Raw genomic sequence first — 23,254 nt, 5'->3', positions numbered from 1 at the left:
AAGTATGGATGCACCAAAAACACCACCTGGATTTAACTAAGTAAATGATCTGGGGTTGCTGCAGTTGGTCAGGTATTTTCCTGCTGGAAAATAAAATCCACATCCATAAAAGTTGACTGACTTTGGACTTGATAAAACACAGCGGATCAACACCAGCAGTTGACATGTCTCTCCAAACCTCTAAACATCACTGATCATCAGTAAATTTTACATTTCATTTGAAAACCAAGGGAGCAGAGTCTGGAGGAAGAGTGGAGAGACACACAGTCTGAGCTGCTTGAGGTCTAGTGTGAAGTTTCCCCAATCAGTGATGGTTTGAAGAGTCATGTCATCTGCTGGTCACTGGTGTTGGTCCACTGTGTTTTTCCACTGTGTGTGGTAGAGTGCCCCCCTGTGGTAGCTGATTCAACCTGTAGTGTTACACTATAGTTGTTAAAACCAAAATAATTTCCTTTGTTTAAACAAACTGGCAAAATTTTTTAACGAGTAATACACCAGAAAAAACAAAATCTACACACAAAAAAACCAAACAATCTAGAGCTTAAGGTTTCCAGATAATGTGCACCTTCACTGTATTACTGTTTTTTTTTCTCTTCCTAATCATTTATATACACAATATTTTAATACCTATAACTGATTGATTGTCTGCTGCATTTGCTGTGAACTCTACACTACAATTGGGATGGAAATATAATTGTTATTCCCTCTGTGTCCCCATGCTGCTTTTGGGGCACCGTTTTACCCCTTTCAGGGACAGATGCAGAGGACAGCCTGGGACTCTGACCCGACAGGATATTGAATATACAGTCGCACAGGCCGCTCCCACCAGCCCCCACAGAGGATCTTCTCTCTCGCAAACAATTGCAGATGCACCCTTCCCAGACCCAAGGGCTCCATGCATATTCATTCATCTCGCATGGGGCTACCCCATTCTTTCTTTCTCCCCCTATTGTCCGAGCATCTGCTGGGGGTAATTGTATTGCCCCCTGAGCACAAAGGGACTCAGCCTTCAGGCAACAGCCTTAAAGTTGCACTCTTCACAACTGACACTTGTGAGCACTGTTTTCCACTGTTGGGTAAACTTTGTAGATAACACACTATTTTTAAAAACACACACAGGCTCTTAGTGAAAGGATTAAGATTTGGATAAAGAGAGGTAAGTCAGGCCAGACTCAACAGCAGGCCAAAAGTCAATGGACATATTCTTTGTCTTTTTCTGCCTTGGCTTTTTTATTGTGATTTGTTTTCTTCCAAAAATATCTTAAAGCAAAAGACAAAACAAAACAAGAGGCCACTGTCATCTCCTACAGTAAAGAAAAAAAAAACAAACAAACCAAAAAAAAGCATATATAAAAAAAGAAGAAGAAAATCCCAGGCTTACCATAAATCACCACCTGCAATCCCTCCTCATAAATAACAAGCAGTAAACGCTACAATTTTAACCAGGATTTCAAAACTCAAACAGTTACACACAAATGCCCCCCACCAACATCTCACAGTTCTAGGAGTTCTAGGAGCTTCAAATGAAACATATCAAAAAGGAAAAACAAAAAAATAAAGAAAAAACAAAATAACCCCCCCAAAATAAAGCATGGTGCCATTCATTCAATACATCGACTTAAATAATTTACAAAAGAATAGAAGACAAAGCAGCTACAGGAACTTAATTTTGTTCAGGGACAAGAGAACCTTTTCCTCCTCCCCATGTACACATAGTGCACTATATTTAACAGTGACATACATGAATATTACTAATTCCATGCAAATAATTCAGTCAGATATGAGCTGTAAACTTGATCTGATTTCGATTGTGGTAACAGAAGGGTTTTTAAGGGAACAACATTTCGTCTTTAAGGCTTGTGTTGGAGCAGAAACTGGGGACAGCAAACAGGACAAATTCAGAGAGATCTGATCGATCAATGATATCAAGGACTGTTAATAATTAAGGATAATCTGGCTGGTCTAATAAACTATCTTTAATGCAACACCACTTCGTTATAGTGTAAGGCAATACCCTGAGTAACAAAAGTCATTTGAGAAAGGATAGATATTGAAAAGGGAAAAGCGTGGACAAAGCGGACTGACCCGAGGTCAGTGGAGAGACTAATAAATCAATTGTCCATTCTGTGTAGAAATGCGAAGAGAATGTCAAGTTGTCCTCAGGCCATCCAGTCAGTTACAGTAGTGTGTTTCTGCTACACGACCTCCAGTCGACTCTTTTGAAAACTCCCCTCTACCTTGGCTGGAGATGAACCAAGGATGACCGATCCGATCATTTACAGATTAGCGTTAGTGGCACCGGTACCCTGGCACTCAATGATGTAGGTGTCGTTGTTGGCGTGTTCATCGTCTGCCTTATGTATAGCAAACTTAGCCTGCAGGGAGGGAAAAGACCATTCATTTTACTGTTAATTACTAAAACTACACTGATTTAATTCCTTAAATTACAAATTAAATAAAGAAGCATTAGGCAATTAGGCAAAGTTATTTTATACTCCTGGGATCTCTACAGTAAATACAAATTACACTTCAATGGAAGCTTGTACACATGCATTTGTTGTCAAGCTGAGAATTACAAAAGCTACATCTGAAGTGAAAGCAGTATAAAGACTGAGGCAGTAGAGTAATATTACAGGTATTTACACATATTTGACTATGGTGAGGTTGCACGGGACCCCTCTCCATATCTGTGCAGTCGCAGCATTTCAGCAGAGACACCATTCTCCCCATAACAAAATCAACTTGATTCTAAAGTTGCTACTTAAAGCTACAAAATGATGCTTTAATAGATACTGTGTAGAAAGTCTTGCCTAAGCATATCTTACCACCAGAGTACTTTAGGTCATAATTAAACACATTACCTTAGTGAGTTGCTCAGCAACGTGGATGGCAGTCTGTGTGTGCAGAGTGATCGGGCCAGTGCGCATTCGAGACGTGCCTTTAGCCAAGGCCATGAAAATGATCAGCTGTAAAAGAGAACAAAATATTTACCCTCATGGGATGATATAAAACAATAATAACAACAACACCAACAGGGAGAGTCAATAAACCATAAATCTTGAGTGGGTGTAAGGGCAGTAAGAAAGTGGCTAATGCATGCCATGTATCAGCCTGCATATAAACTACTTTTGTCTGTGTTGATTGTGTCTGTCTTTCTGGTTCTGACCTGGTCTTGCAAAAACTCATCCACACAGCCGTTGTGCCTAATGTTCTTTAGGAGCATCTCAGCAGCTTCGATACCCACTTTGTCTGCATATACGCCTGGAGGAAAACAGATAAAATAAATCAGCAATTTAATGACACCTTTACATTTATCTGCACACAACACAAATACACGATCTACCAGCAGTGTGTGCAGGCAGGCAATCTGTTCGTTTGGGGAGGGGTTAGAATTGGGGAAAATGTTTAAGAAACGTTTATTATATTTATTGAATGCCTGTTAAAAGATATTTCTAGTTATAATCTAACTATTAAATTAATGTTTAATGAATTCAATGCATATTTTAGGCACAATTCATTCAAACAAATATTAACTGAATGACTCCCACATAGTATTTATCGTCACCTCCTTATTTATATATTCAATTAAGTTTCAGATTTATTTTGTGCAACAAGTTGTAAAATTACTTTGTTTCTGTATGCAAACTATTTGTTAAACATGTCCTAATGCTACTATAGCTTAGCAATAACAGAACTTAATCAAATCTGTCTTTACTTACAACCTTTTTTTTTTTTTTTTTACATTGAACGAGCTTAGACTAACAAAGCATTACACTCTGTACTGTGTGCTGACAACTAGTGGCAAAAGAAAAAAAGTGCAGCAATGTGGCAAATAGTGTATGTAACATCACGGACTGTTGGCCTAATAAAAATAAATAAATACATAAAATACATAAAAACATAATAATAATAATAATACATAAAATAAATAATCAAAATAAAGAGAGTGCTCTCACCTTTCTTGCCCAGAGCTGAGCCAGCAAATATACAGCCAGTAGATGACTCTGCAATGATTCTGTTTGGAACAATTAATAGACATGATGCAGTTACAAAACTGTCATTTTAAGTTCTAATATTTTAAAGGAAAACAAACAGAGGTTTACTTAGTTGCTGCTTGGCTTGTTTTTTTTCAACTTACATAATGCCGTTGCCATTGCCGCAGGCCTTGTCCTTCTCTTGCAGAGACTGGATATTGATGTAAAGGTCTTTAATCTCTTTCCGGATAGTGCGCACTGCTGCAGTGGACATGTCCTTCGCAAGCTAAAAATAAGAAAGACATTCAATCAGCATTTACCAATTTAGCCTAAACAATAACAAGTCTGGCGACAAAAGGCATTATCAAGAGTTTTCTGTCAGTAAATGTTATGCACTTATGTAATTATATCACAAGACATTGATGCCTTAAAGGACAATAAACACCAAAGAGAGCTCAACTTCTGAGAAACATACCTTGAAAGGAAGAACCCCAGCCACAAAGGCCCGGCCGTAGATTTTAGTGATGTTGCCTCTTTCAGTCATGTTGATGGGACTCAGCTCTTTCACAGGGTTCACTTTTACAACCACTTCTCCACCACCCTTTGGGTAATAACCTCTGTGAGGAGTACAAAGCAAATCACAAGACTGAGTTTCAGGTATCACAGGCAATTACACTTAACATGTAATGTGAGTGAAGGAGAGAAGAACACACCTCATTCTTAAATCACAGTCAAACTGCACGCCAAATCTCTCTGCAATGGGTTTGAACACCTGTAGAATATAAAATATATATGTAAAATTGGTTTGAAAACTGTACTTATTTATATTTATTTTGACACTTTATTTTTAATACAATTTAAAAGTTAGAACTTTACTTTAATTGGAAAGTATATCACCCTAGTTGAAATGTGACTTTACCTTGAGCGTGTAATCAATCTGGGGTGCCATCTCTGCATTGGTACCTCCTTTCAAGCAGAGCTCTGAAGGTCCTCCAGTAAACAGAGCACAGGGCAGAGAAATCTGAAGCAGAAGCCCAACACTCCTATAAAAAAAGAAGATTGACTTCTGTGTTAGCAGTTTAGTCAAAATTATCTGCATGACTTATGAAATCAATAGCATGAATTCCAACTTAATGGAATAAAAAAGGTTTCCAGGTAAAAATGGCCTACAAAGAGGTTAATACAAAAACTCAGTTTTTGTATTAACAGTCTATGGCATTAACTCTTTCCTTTTTACAAGGAAAAATATTTTTTTAGAAGCTGTGGAAAAAGCTAGCAAACTAATTTGGATTTTGTCTTTTGATAACTAGCTGACATTTTGAATCAGGTTACTTAGAGAAAGGAAGCACCCAGAACATACAGGGTAGGAGGTCTTCAAGACCAGAGATGAGAGAGAGCCAATGCTTTTTCATAATTCATCTAATAAAAGTCGTCTAACTGCACAAGGTATCAGGGGGGGAAAAGGAAAAAAACAAAAACAACAAAACAACAGTTTTGTAGTAAGTTTACTACAAGCATGTAAGAATGTAGTACGAACAGGGAAAAAATATATATTTCTTTACACATTTTTGCGCATATGTATTTTTTTCTTTATTACTTATACCCCATTGTATTGGACTTAGATATGCTTCATAAAGTTTCTTGTAACCCCAGTGACAAATTTCATAAAAATTGTCTCCAAACAAAACTGTGTTAACAAGTGAAAGGGGGAACTGAGAAACGGATGAAAACATCAAAATAGGTTGGGGTTCTAAGGGTTAAAGAAAAATAAATAAATACATAAAAAACAATAATAATAATAATAATAATAATAATAATACACACTTGGTTAAACACTATGCCATTAAGATAAAACAAATTTACATTTTCAGAAAACTTCAACACACCACACATTCACTTACCCTGCAGTCTGGGTGTCAGCGATATAGTTTCCGCATTTCATTTTCCCAGGAGTCAATGTGATCTCTGTGGAGCCCACCATAGCTCCCTCCAGATTGCCATCACACATGTCCCTGAGCAACTCCAACCCTGACAGATGCTGAGGCCTGGAGGTTGAAGAGGGGAGCAGTAAGTAAAAGAGGAAGGGGAGGGGGGTGATAACAATGGAGCAAAGACAAGAATGAGTGCAAGGAGCTCCCAACTGTAGATGTAGTTGTTGCTGCTGCTGCTGGTGATCATAATGATCATTACCTCAGTGTGATTACAGCATCAGAAATCACATGAACATCTTTCTGCAACTTTCAACAATCACATTTTCTCTTCTGGAACACAACATCATTTAGCATACGTAGGCACATCTAACACTGCATAAGGGTGTTGTTTAGATTTATATAAATACTAGATTAGATATTAAATAAGATTGAGTTAAGTTAAAAATGTAATATAACCTAGCTAGTTATCTAGTTAGCTAGAATAGTGCTGGCTGGCCATGTGCTTGTAGTGAGTGTGAGTGCTGGGACTCACACAAAGGCCTCTATTCATCAGAGCATTTTAGAACTAATTTATTCTAAAAATTAAACAGCACAGAGGTACAGACTGGTAACACGCATTATTATGAACTAAACAGCTGTATAGTTAAGCTTAAAAGCAAACTTATAGACGTGGATTAAGCGCAGAGTCTCCATAAGCAACTTAGGGTAGCTAGTTAGCTTTTGTTTCACGGCTGAGTGTTGAGTTGGGGAGGGGTGGTGATGAGAGACAGAGAGAGAGGCTGGTGGTGGCAGTTAAAGCAGAACATCCTAAACGCCACTAATAAAAGCTCAATCTGTGGTGTGGATCTAACGCTCTCTTACCTCAAGCCTGGTGTGCTCCTGCCTGCTCGGATTTTGTTGATTTTGAGAGAAGCCCCCTGGATGCAGCTCAGAGCAGCGGACACCCGCAGGATCTGTCCCCCCTGAAAGAGAGAGCGAGGACCGGGGTGTTTCTTTCAGTGCTCGGGCAGGCTTTAAAACACTTTACACGATACTGAACCAGCTAGAAATAACTTAAGAAGCGTTACAGCGTTTAAATAGCCTTAACAAGAGTAAACAACTACACAAATAAAGGCGAATTAGCGCAAAATTAGCACAACTCACCCCTTCCATTACACTTCCGTCCATTTCGTGCGTCGTTGCGGCCATTTTTCTGAGACCCAGATAAAAAATTACGAGAAATAATCGACGAATTAAATATCCCTGGCCCCTCCTGATAAAGGAGGCTAAAGGCTCTGAACGCTGGGACGCTTTTCCCGGAGAGAACAGCCCCCAGTCCCGCCTGGCTGAAGTTAGGTTAGCTAGCCGAGTAGCTAGCGCCGTAGTTTACGCCGCACCGGCGAGCAGCTCCCAAACAATGCGGGGCAGAAAGCGCCGAGCGGCGGTTACACACTGCCGCAAAGGGCCGGGGAGAGTCCGGGGAGCAGAAGCAAGAGTCTAAACCCTGCTCTTTTAAACGGGCAGGCAGTATCTGCGCTCAGAGCCCGGAAAACAGAGTTAAGTCTGCTGAGCAGGAACACACTCTCTCCAACTGCTCTACAACTAGTCTGGCCAGTTAGTCACACACTGCTGGTACTGCTGCTACACCACCAGCGCGCCTGCGCAGTAGTAGTAGTGCGGTGACGCATGGCTAAGTTTAGTGAGCTGTTTTACAGTGAGGTGACTGATCATCATGTTATAAATAATTATATAAAAAATAAAATAAAATTGCATTCTTTATTACTTAATTACTAAAATTTGACACAATTTAAATATCTTATTTCAAGAGAAGAAAAAAATCTATAATACATAAAAACTAAGAATTGTACACATTTAAAATTGACAAAAACAAGAAAAAAAATAACATCACATACAATAACCATATTGCCAAAATGTATGGCAACCGTTTAATAGCTTAGTTTTAAAGGGTTTTTTATTTCTTTATTAAGTTTCCTCTTAGGGTTAAGGTTGCTGCTGTAATTGTACAAGTCGACTTTTTATTTACTTAATTATAAAATGTGATTTAAATCAGTAGTCCTATGTGACCAAAAGTCCTAAAATCTAATTTTGAGACTTGTTTGACCAAAGTTTGAGCATTTACCTCAAAATCTGTCCTAGGCCAGACGAGAGAAAAAAAATCACCAAAGAAAGTAAAACAATGCAAAACTGAGACTGATAAAATTAGAATAAGCTTAGTTTGAATAGATTTTTTGAACAGAAATGTTCTTTACAGCAAGAAATGAATACAGAAAAAAATATACATAACTTTTATTAGCAAATTATTGCTTAAAAAATTAATAATTTGTTAGTGTGACGTTGGAGTGTGTTTAAATGTAAGCTATATGTTTATAGTACTGTGCAAAGAAATAGTTCCATGTGAAAAGTTTAATGGAAACCTCCTTATCTGAAGAGTAAGTGTTTATTTATTCAGTAAAACACTTATGTTAAAATAAATACAAATAACATGTGTACAAAGAGTAGTGTCATTCAAATCTGTCCTCGTAGGAGTCTAATATTATTTAGGCGTATTTATTATTTAGAAATGTGGAACCAAGCTCACAGATCTGAAACACTTTTTTCTAAATTAGAAAATTTACAGGGATATCTAAGCTACATGCTTTAAAATAGCGTGCTAAGCCATGTGTGTCAAAAATTAGTACAGTTTTGGCATATGGATCTTGAGTCCGTTAAAAAAAGCCACGAAAACACGGTAGAAACAGCGCCTGGTACAATAATAATAACAAAGCCGTTGTGAGAAGTTTAGAAACACAGCTGCTCCTGCGGTCGCTGTTAAAAGGCTTTTGTGCGCTTTTCGCGCTGATCTCAGGTCAGATTTACGCTTTCTCTCTCTCTCTCTCTCTCTCTCTCTCTCTCTCTCTCTCTCTCTCTCTCTCTCTCTCTCTCTCTCTCTCTCTCTCTCTCTCTCTCTCTGTTTCCCTGATTAACACGCTCTGCCAGCTCTGATCCCAGATCAGCGGGGCGAACTCGCGGTCTGATTGGCCGGCAGTTCGGGGCGTGATCATTACGCCACAAGCACGTATGCAAATTTTTAATTTCAGGAGAAGAAAAACATGGCGGCGCTCATGACCGTGAGGGGCTCATTCCCGGTTATTAGACGCCTGGTGGGTTTGTACAGCTTTTTAAACGCATTTCAGAGCAGCGAAAGGAGGGCTGAGGGGTTCTGCGTGTGTGTTTAGATTGATATTCTGCAGACCAGCAAGTTTAAAGAGCAGGAGCGAGCTGTTGTGCTGTGTGTGAGCTGTGCTGTGCTGGTCTGTGCAGCTGCTGCTGCTCCTGTTTCTGTAAAGCTACAGGAACCGATACTGGAACTACTCAATATATAATAACAACAATACAGTACATTTTATAGCATTTTATAGGCAAGTAGCCGATTGATCGCCAAATATTTGGGTATTATTTGTAAGTAGCTTATAGTCGTACTGTTTAATAGTTTTATGAGTAAGGTTAAAAAATTAGCTAATAAATGTAGTTGGCTAAAATCACGTTATTGACAGTAAATCACACATTGTAAACTCTAAAATACAGCAGTCCAGAAATACAACAAGCTAGTGAACTAGCTTTTGCTGGTAAACTAGCTGGAAACCAGCTTTTGACTAGCTATGTATACAGTACCAGTCAAATATTTGACATATTTCTACTAATTCAATGTGTTTTCTTTCTTTCTTTCTAAATACATTAAAGCTATACAGAAACACACACACACAATTATTTTTCTAAACAAAAAGTGTAAAAACAAAACAGAATATAATATAACGTTACTAATATACTGTAGATTCAGTAACACTTTACATAATGTTGACAATTAACCTAATTAACATTCATTATGACAGTAATAAACGTTGTTAAATGCTTAAGTAATGTCTCAACTAATTATTAATTGACACTAGTTAAGACCTTATTAAATGTAAAAAGCAGAATTGTATGATTAAGAAAGTTGTAAATATTAATGAATTTAGTTGTAATGATTAATAATGCCTTAAATTGTGTCAATTATAATTACTTGAGGCATTCTGTCATAAGTCCTGTTAATTCATGTACCCTTATTGCAAAATGTCACCTTAGATTAGTTGTTCTAATAAAAGTATAAAATTGAACATATGCCAATATACCACTTTAATGTGGCATTTAATTATGATTTTATTATTATATTTAGTTTGCTTGATTACTCGTTACTGGATCAGACACTTAACTGTAGTGTTTATTATTTGCTTGGTGTCTTAAAATGTGTAAAAATTAATTAAATGCACATTTTTTTCTGGAAATCTAGAGGCACTCTGAAAGCAGGAGTTCATTCGCTTTATCTCTGTAAACAAACCTATGATTGATACTGTGAATATATTCCGAAATTATTGCATAAGTGAGTTTGATCAAACAAAAAGCCCTGTTATTTAATTGGGAGCTGATCTTTTGCAGCAGTACGTTGTTATATTTTGTTATTACGCTGTCTCCAATAAGTAGAACAGTAGACAGCAGTGGATGAGTTCAGTCTTAACTTCTCTAAAATCTTTCATGCTTTGTTTTGTTGTAGGTCTCTGTACAACACCTGCACAAGTGGTGCTCCTCCAGGGTTCAGAAAGCACCTCTCGTATACACACCCCTCTCATACAATGTCAGTGTTATACATCAGCACAGATTTTTCAGAACTAGCTATGGTAAGTTCTCTATTTCTTGTTATGATGAATATCAAGTACGATTGCACAACATGTGCATCTCATAATGTTTTAATGTTTTTTTTTGTTACCTTTTGCTGATTCCTAACACAGCTGCAGCAGGACCCATTTTACAATTCAAACTGTCTGACATTGGCGAGGGGATCATGGAGGTGACAGTTAAAGAATGGTAAGCTAATGTAACTTTTTTTTGTTGGCCCTGGTGTAGTTTATTATAAACTACTTTATTTTACTATTTTCTAAAGTGATCTTGTAATCAAAACTGTATTCTTTGACTTAATTAAAAAAATTAAAATCTCTAAGCTCCAAACCTGTATAAGCTAAGCCAATGGTATTAAGCTTTCAGTTGTTCCAAGTTTGTGTTTTCGCAGCTGCTTGTGCTGTTTATTGGCACTGATTAATGGCTAGTTAGCACGGATGCTAATCCAGCAAGCTACGAAAAGAGACAACCGCTACTTTCATCCACCCTTAACGTTCCTCCAAACTTTCGAAACAGCGTCACTGTGATGAAGACTCTCAGACTCTCTCTCTCTCTCCCTTCCATACACTACATGACTTTGTAAAGACTCTGAAAAGACTTATTTCCCATCATGGTTTTGGTGTAGTTTACATACAATACATATTACATATTAAGTTACAAATAAAGTGTATATAAATACTGTTTTTTTATTCAGAGACTCACCACGTTTCTCCCCATCACCAGTTTATTTTTTTGTCACACTGTTTGTTCTTGATGTTGTTTTAATAGAATACATTTTGTGTTCAACTCTGCTCATAAGCTTTTTCTCCCCCCCCCCCCTTTTTTGTTGCAAAGAATCACAGTTTTACTGCTGTACATTTGCCTTTGATTTAGATAGAATTATTGCAGTAAGGAACATCATTATTGTGAAATGTGTATTTATTAAACTTGTTTGTATGAAAAAATAACACTGCACAAATAAATAAACAACTGTGCAAAATAAAATAACTTTAAATATAATGACTTTAAAGTGCTAACTGTGTTTAAAATACTGTACATATTAAAGTAAGAACAATATAAGGCATGTTATATGTAAGATGTGTTTTAAGCATATTTTTAAATGTATGTTTCTTCTTAAAAGAAAGTTCAGAGTAGTACTAGGTATAATCCCAGTCTAGGAAATTGTCTCATACACGCTTGCATTTTGTGAAATACTCAGATTCTTAATTAGACCACCAGGGAGCAGCATTGTTACTTTTAGTGCCTAGAAGTAAGTGATGTCCTGTAAGTAGTTCACATGACTCTCTCTTTTTTTTTTAACAGGTATGTGAAGGAAGGAGACAGAGTGTCCCAGTTTGACAGCATCTGTGAGGTCCAGAGCGACAAAGCTTCTGTTACAATCACCAGCCGCTATGATGGGGTCATCCGCAAACTGTACTACGATATCGATTCTATTGCTCTTGTGGGAAAGCCACTGGTTGATATTGAAACTGATGGAGCTGGAGAACAGAGTAAGCCAATATCTGCTCTCACACAAACATGACTTAGGATGGACTTAAATAGATGTGAGATTTGTGGTTTTATTACTAAACTGCTTTGATCCAGTCTGTCACATATATGTTTATACAACAGCTAAAAGAGCGTCCTTAATGTATATTTACAGTGTTATGTCTTCTGATCTTCTGTACAGTATTACATACATAACAGGCAGTTTTTCCTGTGTTGTTCTTTGTTAGCTCCAGATCAGGATGTAGTGGAAACACCCGCTGTGTCTCTGGAGGAACACACACACCAGGAAATTAAAGGCCACAAGACCCAGGCCACCCCAGCAGTACGCCGTTTAGCAATGGAGAACAATGTGAGTGATTATTTACTGTACGGTGAATGAAATCAGGCAGCATCTGTATAATAATATTCTGTGTATTTATTAGACAGGCACATAGATAAACCATCCCCACACATCACCGCTAGGACTGGCACCAGTTCATTGGTGCCCAAAGATCCCAAGCACTGGAAATGGACGTTAGTCTAATATAATATCAAAGATTTTATACATGCAACATGAAAAAATTATGCTAAAAAGGTATAACGCTGCACTCTTACAGTAATTTTAAGCATTTCTCGTGGTCCATTTATCATTTAATTCTGATACAAAAAGTCAACATGTGAAAAACATCACAAATAGAAATGCAAGAGTTTGTGTGACTTGAGCTTCACAAACTTTTTTTATGAAAAGTACTTCTGTTCACTGTGCTCTGTTACTGTCTTTTCACAAAATATATGGTGATCTTATGGTTCTCTAATCCTTTGATGGAAATGTAAAACAATGATTATGTTTTACTGATGGTTTCACTCCCCATTATGTCTGTTTACTTATGAGGACTGTGGGAAGAGTGTAGACTAGAGACAGTCAGCAGGAGGTACAGGATAACTGGTGTTGTGATAAGAGGGAGATTATAGTGTTACAGACTCAGAAGCTGCTGAACTCAACAGGGACAAAAAGCTAATAAAAAGAAGGTCATGATTGATTACTGTTAGCCAGGGTTTGTTTTTTGTGCTCTGTCTTCTTTGGTAGATTGGAAATAAAAATGTCAGTTAAGCCCAGAAGACTTCACATAGTTCACCAGAGCGGCACTGTTTCCATAGTCACTGGTGGGGGCAGGGTGGAGAACTGATCTAACTGGAAATGGGGAACTGGGGAACCACCTGATTTGAAGAGCTTTAAGCCCTTGTGATTTTACACTACCATTTTTTAGCCAACTTTTTCTAAATGCATGTTTTGTTTGTAGCATTAATGAAGTGGTTTCTGTGTAGAAGGTTTATAAACTGCAGCTTCTTTCACTCCTGTGTCTTATTAGATCAAGCTGAGTGAAGTTGTTGGCACTGGGAAGGATGGACGGATTCTGAAAGAGGACATACTAAACTTCATAGCCAGGCAGACGGGAGCCATCCTTCCTCCGAGCCCCTTCCACGAGATCCAGCCGCCCCCTCCTGCACCAGCAGCTGTAGCCAAGCCCAAAGAGATCAGACCCAGCCCAAGCATCCCTGCACCCGTCGCTCCAAGACCTGTGTTCACAGGAAAAGACCACACTGAGCCTCTTAAAGGTGAGACAGCATGTTGTACACTCTTAAAAATAAAGCTCTGAGGATGATGGTTCAAATCCTGGTCATGCAGCTTGCCATCAGCTGCCGGAGTCTGAGAGAGCACGATTGTCCTTGCTCTCTCTGAGTGTGTAGATGGCGCTCTTTCCCCATATCACTCCCAAGGTGGATGCAACATCTGCGGCAGTTTGAAAAGTGGCAAGTGATTAACTTCACCCTCTTGGTGTTGAGGAGTCATTATTGGACACATCAAACCACACTAAATTTGAAGCACCATCTCCTTTTTTAAGTAATTGTTTAGTAAAAAATCTAATTTATCCAATGTTTTAATTACCCTAGACCAGGGGTGTCCAAACTACGGCCTGCGGGGCATTTGCAGCCCGTTTCCTTTTTTGAAGCGGCACACGAGGTATTTTAGAAATAGAATGAAAGTTGGCCCACTGTTAAGCAGGTTTTTATAACGTGAGATTCAAAGTTTGAACGCTAGGTGTCACAAATGGGCCAAAGAGTCTAAAAGTGGAGAGAGTGCTAAGTTGTAGCGCAGAAAAACGGGCCAAAGAGGCTAAAAGCGGAGAGAGTGTTCAGTTGTAGTGCAGAAAAACGGGCCAAAGAGTCTAAAAGCGGAAAGGGTGCTCAGTTGTAGTGCAGAAAAACGGGCCAAAGAGTCTAAAAGTGGAGAGAGTGCTCAGTTGTAGCGCAGAAAAACGGGCCAAAGAGGCTAAAGCAGAGAGAGTGCTCAGTTGTAGCGCAGAAAAATGGGCTAAAGAGTCTAAAAGCGGAAAGGGCGCTCAGTTCTAGCGCAGAAAAACAGGCCAAAGACTCTAAAAGTGGCGAGAGTGTTCAGTTGTAGCGCATAAAAACGGTCCAAAGAGTCTAAAAGGGCCGAGAGTGTTCAGTTGTAGCGCAGGAAAAGGGCAAAAGAGTGTAAAAGTTGCCGTAATTAAGGAGTTTAATATTAAAAGACATCATGAAATGAAACAATTTGAAAAATCTTAGTTTACACAACAAGATGGATAAAGATAGTAAGTCAGTAAAATGGTGTGTAAATGAAAGTAATCAGGAAAATATTTTATTTAAAGTGGTATATTTCATTATTTGTTTTACTACAGAGTGTGGCCCGTGACTTCAAATATATTTCTCTTTCTGGCCCCCAACAAAAAAAGTTTGGACGCCCCTGCCCTAGACTTTCCCCATAATTTGGACCACCTTCAATGCACCATTTTAATCCACATCTCCTAATCTGAAACAGGTTTTCATAAGGCAATGGTGAAGACCATGTCAGCAGCTCTAAAGATCCCACACTTCGGCTACAAGGATGAAGTGGACCTAACGCAGCTGGTGCGTCTTCGCTCGGAGCTTAAAGGAGTTTCTGAGTCTCGAGGAGTGAAGCTCAGCTACATGCCATTCTTTATCAAGGTAACATCTTCTTACCTAGCATTCTTAACCTGAACCAGTGACTGAAATACAGCACATCACACTCTGGATGAATCTCTCTGTTTGATGAACAGGCAGCTTCTCTGGGTCTGCTCCACTTCCCCGTCCTGAACGCCTCTGTGGATGACGCTTGCCAGAACATTACCTACAAGGTAAGTGTTGATATGAAGGTTCTGCTCATTCATTTTTGATAAAATGGTACAAATATTGATGTTAATCTTTGTTGGGTCTGTGGTTTTCATTCCTGTCTCAGGCTGCTCATAATATTGGACTGGCGATGGACACTCCACAGGGCCTGCTGGTGCCCAATGTGAAGAATGTACAGATGTTGAGTGTATTTGAAATAGCTGTGGAACTCAATCGACTGCAGAGTTTAGGAGCTGCTGGACAGCTGGGAACAGCTGAACTCACCGGAGGAACTTTCACACTCTCCAACATCGGCTCAGTAAGTCTAATAATAATAAATAAAAAAAGTGACCAGACTTACTTTAAAATTAAAATTGTAATTTAAAATTTGGATAAAATATAATTTTTTAGGTATTATCTGTCCTGGGTTACCAAATTCTTCATTACCACAACATACTCCCCCTCACTCTCCCCCAGGCAATTCCTTTACTTTAAATATAATTTTTAATAGGGACATATTTGTAAGTATTTAATAGATATATATGTATATGCCTAAGTAGTATTTTCTTTCCATTTTACCTAATAACGCCAACACATTGATGGTCATTTAAGGATTTTTTTGGCTTGTGCTATAAAACATTTAAGGACTGCTGGCGTCCAATAAACACATTTTTAACTAGGCAGTTCACCAGTTAATTGTGATAGGTAAGTGTAATAAAAAGTGAAATAAATAGTGGAAAGTAATGGAAAGGAGAAATAGTACACACATATTTTATATTTATTCAGTGTTTAAAAAATCAGATTTACTGTTTCCTGAAGAATTAAAGCCCCAAATTATTGTAAATAGCAAAAATGCAAAATAAGATTTTTACATTTAAATGCTGTATCAAACACATAAAAAAACATTAGTGATGATATAATTTTGCCCAGGCATATTTTTCTGTTTTTAACTAATAGTTCTTAATTTAAGTAAACAACCTCTTTTTTAATAATTTCAAACTATCAATTTATATTATTTAGATTGGAGGGACCTATGCAAAGCCAGTGATTTTGCCGCCTGAGGTTGCAATCGGTGCTCTTGGGAAACTTCAGGTTTGTGGCTTTTTTTTTTGAACATTTTCCTTAATTCTAATAAATAAAATACTGTTTATTCCCTGGTTTCGTGTCACATCTCTGATTCCTTTTGTTTCTATTAAATTCTGGCAGGTGTTACCCCGGTTCAATGCAAAGGACGAGGTGGTTAAAGCGCACATCATGAACGTCAGCTGGTCGGCGGATCACAGGATCATCGATGGAGCCACCATGTGTCGATTCTCCAACTTGTGGAAGTCCTATCTGGAGAATCCTGGCTCCATGGTCCTGGATCTGAAATGAGACTGGATCGGGATCAGGATTAGGAACAGGATTAGGATCATTAAATCACACCAAGCTATTTGAACTCACTGACTGGAGACTGACTGACTAGGATTTTTGTGTTGTTTTTTTTTGTGTGTGTTTTTTTTCCTTTGATTAAGTTACTGAAATACTTGCTTTTGGCCATCACTCCATATTCCTTACTGTTCATCTCTCTCATCACTTCATATGAATGAATGCACATGCCAAGGACACTAAATCAAGACTGAAGTGGTTTATGAAATTAAATTTTTATTTTTTTGTTACTGTAGAAAGATCTTCAGCCACACGGTTTGGACAAACTAACAAACATGCACATGCCCAATATACGCACATGCACTTTAAAAATAAAGGTACTTCAAATGGTCTGATGCAGTGTAAGAACCACTTTTGGTTCCAGGAACATTTATGTTTGTATTAGAGATGTGTAAAGTGTGTGAAAAACCATTACAATTTTTGTCATTTTTGTAATTGAGCCAATTAACCCACATTTGCTTACCAGCACTCCTCCTATCAAATGCAATACTAGCGGTACTAGGGGTATCAGGACCTCAAGTGCATGCCTCCTCTGATACATGTAAAGTCAGGCTCCGTCTCTTTTGCCAACAGCATCACCAGGCATCCATCATGCTCAGGGGAAAGCACTGGTCACCAGCTCTTATAGATTAGCAAAGAGATGCCCGTGCTAGCCTGCATCACAGTGGGATTGATGAGGAGCCAATTGGGATCTAAGGCTTCAGGTCTTTGGTTCTGGCTGCTCATGGCATAGTGCCAGCATGACTGCTGAGACACCCTGAGCCTTAAAGATCATTTTAAAGGTCTAAAGAACCCAACTAATTGATGTAAAGGTTCTTCACACTCTATTCACATCACTGTTACCAACATGGATCTTTATGGTGTTCCTATTGTGTTCCTATGACATAGCTATTATTTCTTAATGGTATTACTCAAACAACCATCTGAAGTCCCTTTATTATTAGTGTGTGTGTGTGGTATGAGGCAGCCAGCACACGATTACCCACCATCATTTTCCGTTACATTGTGTTTCTGTGTGTGTGTGTGTGTGTGTGTTAATGTTGCACAGTATATACTGTATGTATGTGTGTGTGTGTGTGTGTGGTGTTACTGGTCAATGAATTAATGAATTAGGATATTTATAACTAGGATATTCCGTTTTTATGGTGAATGTGGGGTGAATGGGTCTAATGTAGCGTAGATGGGGTTGGTTGGTGACCACTCATGGACATTTTCCAAACATGGACCTTCTTGTATTTGTACATGCAAACAGTGTGATTTCCCTTGAACACTGAGCATTATTGCACAGAACGGCTTTAAAGTGTGTTCACACTGACTGTGATCATGGGATGAATAGCAGTGAACAAATGCTGATGTAATGGTTTTCCACTTCTCAACCATGACAATGTTTTCGGGTCACTGTTAAAAATGAAAAGTAATAGACTTTGAAAATAAAGTCAAGAATTTTTGGAGAATAAATTTATAAATTGCTGTGAATTTTGAAAGAATGAAGTTATAAGTAATATTTTTGAGAATAAAGGTTGTAGAATTACAACAGTAAAAAGGTATTGCTTGCAGGTATTAATGCTCCTTTATTCTCAATTTTACATGTTTATTTTCAAAATGTTGTTTTTTCCCCAAAAAAAGAATCACAGATTCTTAAAACTTTATTTTCAACAATGTACAAATGTATTTTCTACTTGCCTCGCCTTACAACTTTTTATTTTAAAATATGACTTTATTTTCAAACTATTACGAATTTCTTCTCAAAATGCCCTACTGTGTTTTTTTTTAGTAACTTAAAAAATATTTCAACTTTTATAATTCACAATATTACAACCTAATTCACAAAATATTACGTCTTCTCTAAATTTATCCTTTGACAAGTTACAAGTAACTGGCTAAATATTCATATTTTGTTTCTTCAAAATATTACTTTTTTCCTCTAAATATTACTTTATTATCAGAATATTACATCTTTATGTTTTAAATGCCCTATTGTATGACTTATTGTTTCAAATATTCCAACTTTATGCTTAAAATATTACGACTATTCACTTAAAACCTTTCTGTATGATTTTTTTTCCAAATATTCCAACTTTATGCTTAAAATATTACATCTTTATTCTCTAAATGCCCTACTGTATGACTTTTTTCTTAAAGTATAAGACTTTATTCTCAAAATATTAACCTTTTTTTATTATCAAAGTCTGCTATTTCTATTTTTTTTAATAGTGGCTCTAAAACGCTGTTATACTCAACTGTGTTGTTTTTCTGTAAGGTGTTACTGCTTTTCTAATTGTCTGTTTTTAAAGATGAAATCTCATTCCCTTCTGTGGGTGCTGTATGTGTGTAGTTTTAGATTGGGTTGGTCGTGTGGGTGTTGTGTGTATTGTTTGATCATTGGCTTTATTGGAAAAGAATGCAGGGATACGAATGTGAGCACAAAGAATCCTTCAGAGATTTAAGTCTGGTGTTGATTTTGAGGGCAATCATTTAAAGAAGAATTACAGTTACTGGATTACTGGATTTTATGTGTGTGCTTTATTTGGAGTTGGTGTTTTATAAGAGCAATGGCGCAGCTTCCAAAAGAAGTGATTACCCAGCCAAGGGGGAGGAGCCTCCTATTCATGCAGGCCATTATCTGTGGCTGAGAGCTTGTTTAAGGGTCATCCTGCAGACACATCTGCTCCAGCAGGACTGCAGCTTATCAGCACTGACCAACACTGCAGAAAGCTCGGGTTAATACCAGGTTATTTTCAGGATCTGATGAGTGTGAAAAGACAACATGATGGTAAGATTTATTTTTTTTATTAATTATTACATTATTAAGTCAGTAGAATCTGTTGTTTTTCTATTATTTTGATATTCATGGTATTTTATGTTTTACATATAATCATAGGAATAGTGATATTCCTATAAATGCTTTTAGCTACCAGTAATTTAAGTTGCACTCATGCACCAATGAACAAAGAATTATGTATAGGTACACACATCAGTTACAAACTGGATCTTTTTTTTTGGCATTGAGTGATAAACTATTGGAAGCATTTGGAATCATTCCTACAATCAAAACCATATGAATCTTTTACAAAATATTCAAATTTTTGTATTCCACATAAAGAATTTCCACATTAGGAAGTAATGAACATTGTGATTAATACTGAAGACATTTAACTTATAATCAGTAATGAACGCGAGCGAGTGAGTTACAAAACAGCTACAGAAGCCCAAATATCGATCACTAAATAGAAATAATTTTGCCCTCTACTCCCAAGATGCGAAGCTCATACAGGTGGACTGACACAGTGGAAAGCGATGACAAATGTTACTCTGTAGCTGATCAGTGAAAATATGTTTCAGTGTCCAAAATACCAAAAGAAGATTGTATTCCAATAAATTAGTTTTGTGCATTTCCATTGCCCCATTTATCACAACACTTTAAAACAATGCATAGAACAAAGTAAAAACGGCAAAACTGAAGAGATACAAGGTTTAAAGCACAAAGCCTCCTACCCCATCTAAAGCCCTATCCAGATGGGATTAGTTTCTCACGGGGATGTCTGTGAAAAATATTTCACACTTCTACTCAGTGATAAAAGTCTTGCATCCGGACTACAATTGAAAAAACGGAGGAGCAGTGAGTTTTTTGGCTTCCTCGGCCACGACATTGCATTTAGTAGCTCCTCCATTTCCACTCACTGTTGTGTGCACGTGGATCTCTGTGGAAAGGTGCGCTTAAAGTGTAATTACGGTGCGCAGCAGTGGGCAAATAGCTATTTTAATAAACGCGAGATGATGAAACTCAGAGATGTGTGTCTGGACGGGACTAAAATTACAGGAGGACCACAGAGTTCAGCGAAAAACAGAGTAGGTAATTCAACCTGTAATTTTCTCAGAGGACGTCTGAGAAAATCACAAACATGTTCGTTCCGGATGGGAATAAAAGTACAGAGGACACCATAAAAGGAAAAATTACCCCAGGACCCCCTAAGAAACTAATCCCATCCAGATAGGGCTTAAGAAAATTACAGGCAGAACTACCTACTGTTTTTCACTGAACTCTGTGGTCCTCCAGTAATTTTAATCCCGTCCAGACGCACATGAGGTGACGCAGTTTTGTCACCTCACGTTTAATAAAACAGTTATTTGTCCACTGCCACGCACCGTGATTACACTTTAGGTGCGTGTTTTATAGGAGATCCGCTTAAACACAAATGAAAATGGAGGAGCTACTGAATGCGATGTCATGTGACAGAGAAAGCCAAAAAAACTAACTGCTCCTACTGTGTTTTCAAACACTGAGTAGGAGTGTGAAATATTTTTCATAGACGTCCCCCTGAGAAACTAATTCTGAATCCAGATAGGGCTTAATACCCACTTTGCTGTATTAATACTTAATATTTCTGATGTTCTTGTGGATGTACAGCCCTGTAACACCCATAAAACCTGCTTCAGCAAGAAAAGACTTGGCCATGGGAGTCAGAAAAGGGCTGAGGGTCAAAAGTCCAGAGTGACCACCAAGGCTGACAGCGACCCCAAGCAACAATGGAGCAGGACAAAGAAGACCACAGGATTCTCACAAACCCCCCCAAACCAGCAGGCCGTAAAGACAGAGATGGAAACTCCTGTACCCTGGACATCATCTCTAACCGTGTACCCTGGACAGAGCGAGTGGCAGGAGTATCAGACTGCTCCACACAGGAGATTCCCTCGTGAACAGGTGCACTCTGTGATGAAGAGCATAGTGGAGGCACGACTTGGAGAAGCTCAGTATACCAGCAGCTGCTCCGCAGTGGCCAGAGAGCTCTCAGACTCCATTAAAGAAGCAGCCAAAAGCCTCTCGTATGAGCGGTACAAACTGATTTCATACGTGGCCATCGGGCAGCTCCGAGACTCTGAGGTCACGTGCTCAAGCAGAGGGGTCTGGTGTCCAGCAGCGGACACGTTCACAGAATACACCTTCAAAAACGATCACCTTTTTGCTCTTTGTGTACTTTTTGCTGTATATCAGGAGTAGATTAAAATGATGGAAGACTGTTTTATATTTTAGATTCTTCAAAGTAGCACCTCTTGCTTAGATAGAGACAGTTTTGCACATCTTGGCTGGATTTTCTCAGTCGGCTTCATGAGGAAGAGTCACCTCAAATGTCTTTCAGTTAACAGCTGTGCCTCGTCAAGAGTTAATTACTTTTAATTACTTTCTTGCCTCTTATTCATATTATGGCAAGAACTCAACTACTCAACTAAGTAAAGAAAAAAAACTTTAAGAAATGAAGGTCAGTCAATCCAAAACATTTCAAGAACTTTGAAAGTATCCCCAAGTGCAGTCGCAAAAAGACCATCAAAAATATTATGATGAAACTGGCTCTCATCAGCTCCACCTCAGGAAAGGAAGACCAAGGGTTTCTCAGTTCCTCAAAGTTACCAGCCTCAGAAACTTCAAGTTAACAGATTGACTCCAGATAAGAGCCACCTAAATGCTTCACAGAGTATTTTGGTTTGTTTAACACCTTTGATTTTACTGCACAATTCCTTATGTGTTCCTTTATAGTACTGATGGTTTCAGCATTAATGTAAGGGAGAAAAAAAATTAAACATTAAATGAAAAGATGTTTTCAAACATTTGACTGGTATTTCTTTAGTTTTCAATAAGTTAGTCATTCCAATTCAGAAGTACATATCAGAAATATTTTGAAAAATTGCATACATTCTTTGCATACATACTTTTTATTTTAAGAAACACAAATTAGAAATGTATTAATATCTTTTTTTTTGCTCAATAAAGACTGAATTAGACATTAGTAATGATTTATTCAGTACTTATGAAAGTTTATTTTGTGTGCCATTTATTAGTACACAATTGGGGGTCTGTTATGTAAAAAAATCACTACTAATCGCTTTATAATTTATTGTTTAAATGCACGATACACACCTTATTACCACACTTTTAAGCAAATTATCAAGCTTGAACTTTTACCTGTAAAGAAAACAACTTTACTGGCATATCTAGCGGCATACAATAATCTGCCATAATAAAAAAAAAAACTATTGGTCAGGGTCATGGGCGCCCAAGGGTCACTGAAGCTCATGGAGGTCCCACTATACTAGTGCATCTCAAATAATTAGGATATCATCGACAAGTTACTTTATTTTAGTAATTCAGTTCAAAATGTGAAATTTATGTATTATATAGATGTATTACACAGAGAGTGATCTATTTTATTGTTGATGATTATGGCTTACAGCCAATAAAAAAAAACGAAAATCAGTCTCTCAGAAAATTTGAATATTATATAAGACCAGTTGGTACTTTTGGCAGTGTGGGCAGTGTGCCAAGTCCTGCTGGAAAATTAAATCCGCATGAAAGTTGTCAGCAGAGGGAAACATGAACTGCTGTAAGATTTGATATAACACAGTGCATCAACACCAACAGATGACATGTCTCTCTTTCATGCTTCCCTCTGCTGACAACTTTTATGGAGGTGTGGATTTCATTTTCCAGTTGGGTTTTCATTGGCTGTAAGCCATAATCATCAACAATAAAATGAACAATTAAAAAAGATCACTCTGTGTGTAATACATCTACACAATATATACGTTTCACATTTT

At 37.8% G+C, this 23,254-nt stretch overlaps 3 protein-coding genes across 3 annotated transcripts; 2 read left to right on the top strand and 1 right to left on the bottom strand.

Moving 5' to 3' along the window:
* Positions 1-1,202: 1,202 nt before the first annotated feature.
* On the bottom strand, positions 1,203-7,518 carry rtca (RNA 3'-terminal phosphate cyclase). The gene is made up of 11 exons (XM_007240102.4): positions 7,049-7,518; positions 6,767-6,867; positions 5,876-6,019; positions 4,894-5,017; positions 4,688-4,746; positions 4,450-4,591; positions 4,139-4,260; positions 3,957-4,015; positions 3,167-3,261; positions 2,862-2,966; positions 1,203-2,375 (listed from the first exon to the last, which is right to left on the bottom strand). Exons 1-11 carry the CDS (start codon positions 7,091-7,093, stop codon positions 2,277-2,279), a joined length of 1,095 nt encoding a protein of 364 aa, XP_007240164.1. The 5' UTR covers positions 7,094-7,518; the 3' UTR covers positions 1,203-2,276.
* A 1,447-nt stretch (positions 7,519-8,965) lies between these two features.
* dbt (dihydrolipoamide branched chain transacylase E2) lies at positions 8,966-19,171 on the top strand. The gene is made up of 11 exons (XM_007240103.3): positions 8,966-9,045; positions 10,473-10,596; positions 10,708-10,783; positions 11,897-12,084; positions 12,310-12,431; positions 13,432-13,678; positions 14,925-15,091; positions 15,184-15,261; positions 15,363-15,554; positions 16,256-16,327; positions 16,442-19,171. Exons 1-11 carry the CDS (start codon positions 8,995-8,997, stop codon positions 16,607-16,609), a joined length of 1,485 nt encoding a protein of 494 aa, XP_007240165.3. The 5' UTR covers positions 8,966-8,994; the 3' UTR covers positions 16,610-19,171.
* A 30-nt stretch (positions 19,172-19,201) lies between these two features.
* On the top strand, positions 19,202-22,267 carry LOC103036543 (dynein light chain Tctex-type 5-A). Its single transcript, XM_007240104.4, has 2 exons — positions 19,202-19,436; positions 21,072-22,267. Exons 1-2 carry the CDS (start codon positions 19,431-19,433, stop codon positions 21,660-21,662), a joined length of 597 nt encoding a protein of 198 aa, XP_007240166.3. The 5' UTR covers positions 19,202-19,430; the 3' UTR covers positions 21,663-22,267.
* Positions 22,268-23,254: the final 987 nt, after the last annotated feature.

Source organism: Astyanax mexicanus, chromosome 16 (genome assembly GCF_023375975.1).
Source record: "Astyanax mexicanus isolate ESR-SI-001 chromosome 16, AstMex3_surface, whole genome shotgun sequence".
Classification (NCBI taxonomy): domain Eukaryota; kingdom Metazoa; phylum Chordata; class Actinopteri; order Characiformes; family Acestrorhamphidae; genus Astyanax; species Astyanax mexicanus.
This window is presented reverse-complemented; position numbering and strand designations above follow the sequence as displayed.

Bases quoted from the DNA above. Each gene is read 5' to 3' on its own strand.
- rtca (XM_007240102.4), bottom strand. From the start codon at position 7,093: ATGGCCGCAACGACGCACGAAATGGACGGAAGTGTAATGGAAGGG. The intron at 6,020-6,766 runs GTAAGAGAGCGT...TTCAACCTCCAG, and splicing joins AGGAGCACACCAGGCTTGAG to GCCTCAGCATCTGTCAGGGT. The intron at 2,967-3,166 runs GTCAGAACCAGA...TCTCTTTTACAG, and splicing joins ATGAGTTTTTGCAAGACCAG to CTGATCATTTTCATGGCCTT.
- dbt (XM_007240103.3), top strand. From the start codon at position 8,995: ATGGCGGCGCTCATGACCGTGAGGGGCTCATTCCCGGTTATTAGACGC. The intron at 12,432-13,431 runs GTGAGTGATTAT...GTGTCTTATTAG, and splicing joins GTTTAGCAATGGAGAACAAT to ATCAAGCTGAGTGAAGTTGT. The intron at 16,328-16,441 runs GTTTGTGGCTTT...AAATTCTGGCAG, and splicing joins GTGCTCTTGGGAAACTTCAG to GTGTTACCCCGGTTCAATGC.